The 6,589-nt window shown below is 32.3% G+C and overlaps 1 protein-coding gene across 1 annotated transcript; it reads right to left on the reverse strand.

The window, feature by feature from the left end:
• Positions 1-930: 930 nt before the first annotated feature.
• LOC120091025 (L-type lectin-domain containing receptor kinase S.4-like) lies at positions 931-6,145 on the reverse strand. Its single transcript, XM_039048812.2, has 2 exons — positions 4,476-6,145; positions 931-1,616 (listed from the first exon to the last, which is right to left on the reverse strand). The coding sequence occupies exons 1-2, from the start codon at positions 5,856-5,858 to the stop codon at positions 1,014-1,016; spliced, it is 1,986 nt and encodes a 661-aa protein (XP_038904740.1). The 5' UTR covers positions 5,859-6,145; the 3' UTR covers positions 931-1,013.
• Between the last annotated feature and the right edge of the window lie 444 nt (positions 6,146-6,589).

The raw sequence follows: 6,589 nt of genomic DNA on the forward strand, positions 1-6,589 counted from the left end.
GAATCGTTCATCCCTTTGTTTCTCCTTTTTATTGCATGCTAAGTATGTTGTTTATCCTCTTATCCTTTGTTTTAATATGCTGTCTTTGTGTTTCTTCCAAATGGAAAATTGAATGCAAGGCGTTGTCATGCTTCCGCTCGGGATTCGATCCCTACAAACGGAATTTAAGATCCAAGTAATGACAATATTGTTGTTGCATATCCACAGAGGGAGAAGTTGGCCTGTAGGCGTAGGGATTGATTCATCGATAAATTCGAGCTTGTTCCGAATTGACAAAGCAAGAATCATCGAGTGGCTCCATGTGACATAATTGTCATCAGTGAGAGGTTGAGTAACTAGAACGAGATCGAAGTATCGGTGTGATAAAAAAACATAGGGATTGTTGAAATAGGAAGTGTTGTTGGAGTGTTCATGATGAAGAGATGAGGAATCGGTGGCCGGAAAGTGAGGCAGAGCGATCAGAGGTTGAGGATTCTAATTGGAAGAATCGATTGTTATCACGCACGAGAGACGGGTGAGATAGGATTTTTATTTTATCCAACTGATACCATATTAAAATAAGTAAGAGGAAATGGACTTCAATATCTTGATTGACTTTCTCAAAAATATATATATGTACATCACCAATTATCGGTTAACAGAAAAATGGAAAATAACATAATTATTAAATTTATTACAACTAATAGAGGTTAATAATATGTGTTAACAACGGGAGAATTTCAGATTTGAGGAAGCTTCCCCGCTCCTTTAATTTTTCTGTTCCTTTAATTTTTTGTTTTTCCTTTCAAATTTTAAGCTTTGATACTTCATGGAATCTTACCTTAATTTTGGCTTCTCTCCATCTCAAGAACCCTTTGTCTCAGCTTCCAATCAAAACGCAATTGTTCTTCATCATCAATGTGAGTAAATGACAGTGACTACAAAGAAATCTAAGGAACGTTCATTAATGCGACTTCAATTTTTATTAAATATGTTTAACATTATCATGGAGCTGTTTTCAATTTCAATTGAAATCAACTTCTGCCATTGAGAACCGAAAGAGAAGAAGTAGATAAAGAAGCAAAACTGATGTCTTTACTTTCACTCGACGAATCCACAAATTCATTCCCTCCTTCCACCATTCTCGGACCCATAATCTCGTCGGGAACACCAATCTCGCCGTTCAAATACCGCGCAACCATGCGCATGCTCGGCCGCGCCGCCGCCGAATCCTTCGAACAGAGCAACCCCAATTTCAAAATCATCACTGCCTCAACCTCATTGAAATCCCCATTCAATTTCTGGTCCATCACTTCCAGTAATTTTCCTTCCGTATACTTCTCCCAAACCCAATCCACCAACACCATTTCCTCCAGCACCGACCTCGAGCCGATCGGCCGGCGGCCGCAAGCCACTTCGAGCACGAGTGCGCCGAACGCGTAAACATCAGAGCTGGTTGTTGCTTTTCCAGTTCTGTGCAGCTCCGGCGCCAGATAGCCCACAGTTCCGACGACTCGAGTCGTTGTCGGGTTCTCGCCGTGTTCATAGAGCTTGGCGAGGCCGAAATCGCTGAGTTTTCCGTTCATCTCGTCGTCGAGCAAAACGTTGCTGGCCTTCACATCTCTATGAATGACCACCTTTGTTGACCATAAAAGATTAGAATTGAAATATGAAAAGTAAGAGTTAAGTCTGATTTAATTTTTTTTTTTTAAAAAAAAAAGGAAAAATACATTTTTGGTCCCTAGGTCAACTTTATATTTGGTCGTTACATTTTAAAGTGTTACACATTTAGTTCTTAAATTTTTAATTAGGTTTGAATTTGGTCCCTAGATTTTATATTTAAATTTTTAACCTAAATTTTTCACTAAATACTTATTCTTCGTCTTCAGTGTTAATGTAGGTTAAAAAAATTAAAATAATTAGGTGAATTATAATTAATTAAGTTGCACTATTTTTCATCACTTTTTAAAATATTTAAAATTTTACTTCATAATTATTTTAAATTAATTACTGACATTGACATCAATATTTGAAAATGAGTATTTAATGAAAAATTGAGATTAAAAATGTAATATCTTGAAATCTAAGGACCAACTTCAAATATAACTCAAATGTCAATAGTAAAATTGTAACATTTTGAAACTCAAGAACTAAACTGAAACCAAATTCAAAACTTAATGACTAAATGTATAATATTTTGAAAGCTAAGAAACAAATAGTAATTGGACCTCAAACTTAGGGACCAATAAGGTGCTTTTCCTTTAAAAAAAATTAACATTTCTTCTCATTCTATTCTATCTTGATTAAATGTGAAAATAAAAAACGAAGATAACTTTAAGGTTAAAAATCATTTTCGGTCCACGGTTTTATCCGTAAACTCTAGTTTATAATGATTTAGTCCACGTATTTTCTAATTTGTGACAATTTAATCTTCAAACTTTAATAAGTATCAATACTCATCCTACTTTATAATTTGTAAGGATTTAGAACCTGTCGTGCAAAATACAATTAAAATTTAATGAAACTTCTTACACATAATGTAGATTATCAAATTAATTAAGGGTCAAATATATTTATAAGTTATAATGACCGACTCTACATAATCAAAATTATCAATTGAATATGATGAGATTTTTCAAAATAAGAACAAATTGTTGCAAATTTGAAGGTAAAAAAATCCAGTTGTGAAGTACTAAAGTTTAAAGACCGAATTATAACAAGATTGAAAGTATATGAACTAAATCAATATAAATCAAAATTTAGAAGCTAAATTGTTACTTCTAGGAAAGTTGAAAGCTTAGAAGTGATTTTTAACCTAATCTCTAAAAAAAAATTAAAGAATAAAAAATAAAATAGTTATAAAAGAGGCTAATGCATGAACGATGATTTTTCTTCATATTTTTTCAAGAATAACTTGCAAACTTAATTTTGGGTCCAGAGTAAGGATTCTGACAAACTTTGTTAGACAACATCATAAGAGGATCCGTATTTTTATCCAACTTTACTTTATAATATAATAGCTAGAGTTTTTGGGTTGAAATGTAATCTATGTTATTAACCTATAAGAAAAGTTAAGAAAATTAAGTTCTAAACTAGAGGTGATTTGCTTCAAGTACTGAGTGTTCATTTAGTTAGAGATTTTGTTTTATGAGAGTTGATACAGTTTTACAAAATTTATGTTTGTTTCACCGTTTTCAATATTTTATCAAGAAAGAAGTTATTCCAGACATCATCTTTTCCTATCAACAAGGTTATCTTTTCCGATTTCCCTTTTTTCGCATATATAATTTTATTTTAATATATTTAATTAATTAATATTAATATTAATATTTATTTATTTTAATATATTTAAGTAATTAATTAATATTAATATTAATATTTATTTAATTAATTAATAATATTAAAAAATTACTCATTTACATAACTTATTAATTAATTAGCTGAAAATATCTTAAATATATTTAATTAGTAAATTAGGATTAATTAAATTTAGTTACTACAAAAATTTATTTTTCAATAATAATAATTGACTACTTATTTTTTTAAATGATCAAACAATTATTTATTGATATTAATTTTAATTTGATCATTCATTATGAATGTATAATCAATATTAGTTATTTATTGTGAATAATTTTTATTACTTTATTTATTATTAACATATCATATTTATACAATTTTTTTTTTAATATTCTTAATTAATTTATCTTATTTTTATCTTGTTTTTTTACTTTTTATATAATATATTGTTTATTAAAACACATTTTCTTATGTTATTTAATTAAAAATAAAATTCCTAATGTTAAAATTAATTAATTATAAAAATGATTAAATATTATATTATAATTAAGAGTGATTGTTTTAAATAACAAAACTGTTGGAAACATTTTCAAATATAGCAAAATATCATTGTCTATTAGGGATAGACACTGACATATACTGATAGACACCTATTAGTGTCTAACACCAACACCGATAGATGTCTATTATTGTTACACTGAAGTGACATTTTACTATGTTTGTAAATAAATTGACTCATTATCTTATATTTGAAAACAGTCCTATAACTCATATGATATTCATTAAATATATTAATTGGTTAATTTTAATTATAAATTACTCAATTTTAAATACTTATAATTAAAATTATTATTATTAGTTCTTAATTAATTACTCTTTTTTTAATCAATGAATGATATTTGTGATTAATTAATTAATCTAGTAAAATTTTATAAGATTGTCATGCTTAACATTTTCTCTTCGCAATCAAACATAGTCATTTTTTATTTTAAGCATCCTTAATTGGAGCGTCTACAAAACCTTAAACCGCTAAATAATAAAATTAGTTTAGAGGTGATTTTAGAAGTTAATTAGTTAGCTTAGCTAAAAAGTAATCGGTATGCAATCTTTCAAGTAAAAAAAAAAAAGATGAATCTTTATCCCCCACTAAATTGTACTAAATTAAATGAAATAGTTGAGAGAGGTGATTAAATAACCTGTTCGTATCCTTCGTGCAAGTACAAAAGGCCGGAAGCAACGCCTGTTATGATCTTAAACCTCTGTTTCCAACTCAGAACCACTTTTGGTTTGCCGAATATGTAGCTATCCAAACTCCCGTTTTCCATAAACTCATAAACAAGAAGCAGATCCTCATCGGCGCGGCGACGACACCATCCCAGTAATTGAACAAGGTTTCGGTGACGAAGCCGACCAATGATTGTGATTTCCGATATAAATTCGCGGAGGCCCTGTTTCGATTCGTGGGAAATTCGCTTCACAGCCACTTGGGTTTTCGAATTCGGTATTGTTCCTCTGTATACTTTCCCAAAGCCCCCACGTCCAAGTACCTCTCTGTTGCTAAATTGTTTCGTTGCTTGCTCCAATTCCTTGTAAGAGTACCGGTGCGGGCCAATTTCAAGCTCCCAGGCTTCGATTATGTCTATCTTCTTTGTGATTTTGTAAAGAGTAAAAAAGATTCCAGTTATCACGATCAAAACGATGAGAATCGAAATCCCAATTGCTAAATGAGAGTATGTTTTCTTCGGCCCGGGAACCGAAGGCAGAGAATCAATATTCAGAGTCTGGGCTGGTCCATTCATGCTGAAACTCCATCCCAACACATAGTGAGAACTCGAAAGCACTCCAGTGGAGGCTGAGAACCCAATAAACATAAACTCGTGAAGAATCGGAGAGAGATCTACATTTAACGACAGAATCGGTTTCTTGGGTTTGGTTGAAAATGGAGAAATCGCTACCGTGAGAAAATTTACAGAAGCATCGTAATCAATCCAAGCTTGAATTGGTATCCCACTTCTTAGGTTTATATGTTGCTTGGTGTTCCCGTCGTTAATGAAATAAGAGGCAGTAGTGGAGGCACTGGAGATCATACTATTGAGATTGATTCCAACGTGGTTATCGTTGATGTCTTCGAACTCAACATTTTGAACGGTGTCGAATTCGACGGCGAATAAGTAGTTCGAGAAGTTTCCGAAATTGGTCGTATTGAGAAGGCCTAAATACTGTGAGGGAAATCCAAGGAGGTTTTTGGAAGGCGCAATGGTGAAGGCGAGGCCATGGCCGCCAAGGCTCGGGAACTCAGGGACGATGGCGAAGACAAAAGTGGTAGAGAAGGAAAAAGGTTTGGCGTGGGAAGAGTTTTTGAAGCGAACAGGGGATTCGTAGAACACATGACCCTGTTTCATGTCGGTGTCGTCGGTGAGCTTTAGGATTCCACTATTCTCGATCTTCGCAATATCCGGTAGGGTTAAGCTGGCGGCGGCTGTGGCGTCACGAAATCCGGCGTAGAAGAGCTCCTGAGATGCGGCGGCGACGGCAAAGAAAAAAATGCCGAAGAAAGAAAAAATACAGAGATTCACCATGGCAGAACAAGCATCCAAGTCTAATAGTTATTTTTGGAGCTTCCAAATCAGTCTTTTTCTGCATTGTCCACAGATTTTGAGGGCATTTTTTTCCTTACACGGTAGTGCACACAAGTTTATTATTTTATTATTTTATTATTTTATTTTTATTTTTTTGGATTTTAGTTACGAGACTTCATATTAAATTTAGTTGAAGGCTCACCGTTGAACAATTCCTGATGCTTGATTAAAAAAAGAAAACAAAAAATTCCACGCTTTGATCCATTAAAATCCAATTGAATCTTATCCTTTCAGTTTCTTAAGTCTTTATACGCATTAAATTAGTTGAAAGGTCCTTTGATAGTGATTAAAAGGAAACGAATATTTGTCCATCTGGATTTATATATTAGGATATTTTTTTAAACGTGGATTTCAAAACAAAAAAGAAATATGATTATTTTTTGGGGCAATTTTAAATATAGGCAATCACTTCAAAGTATTAAAAGATGCAGCACAACAGAAAATAATTCATAGATATAGCAAACTTTAAATTTTATCTCTGGAAGTCTATTAATGATGATGATAGTGGTCAAAATATGTTATCATTGTTTGTAGTAAGGTTTTATAGATTCATTCTCGCCTGCGATCTGCTGACTAAGCAAATTAAATATATTCACTTCCTGAATAGGGTAAGGATTCCCCAATTAGACGAGGAATGGGGGAGGAAGTGGGGAAAAAATTCCTCATGAGCT

This window comes from Benincasa hispida, chromosome 11, assembly GCF_027475165.1.
Source record: "Benincasa hispida cultivar pf3 chromosome 11, pf3_genome.v1.1, whole genome shotgun sequence".
Taxonomy (NCBI): domain Eukaryota; kingdom Viridiplantae; phylum Streptophyta; class Magnoliopsida; order Cucurbitales; family Cucurbitaceae; genus Benincasa; species Benincasa hispida.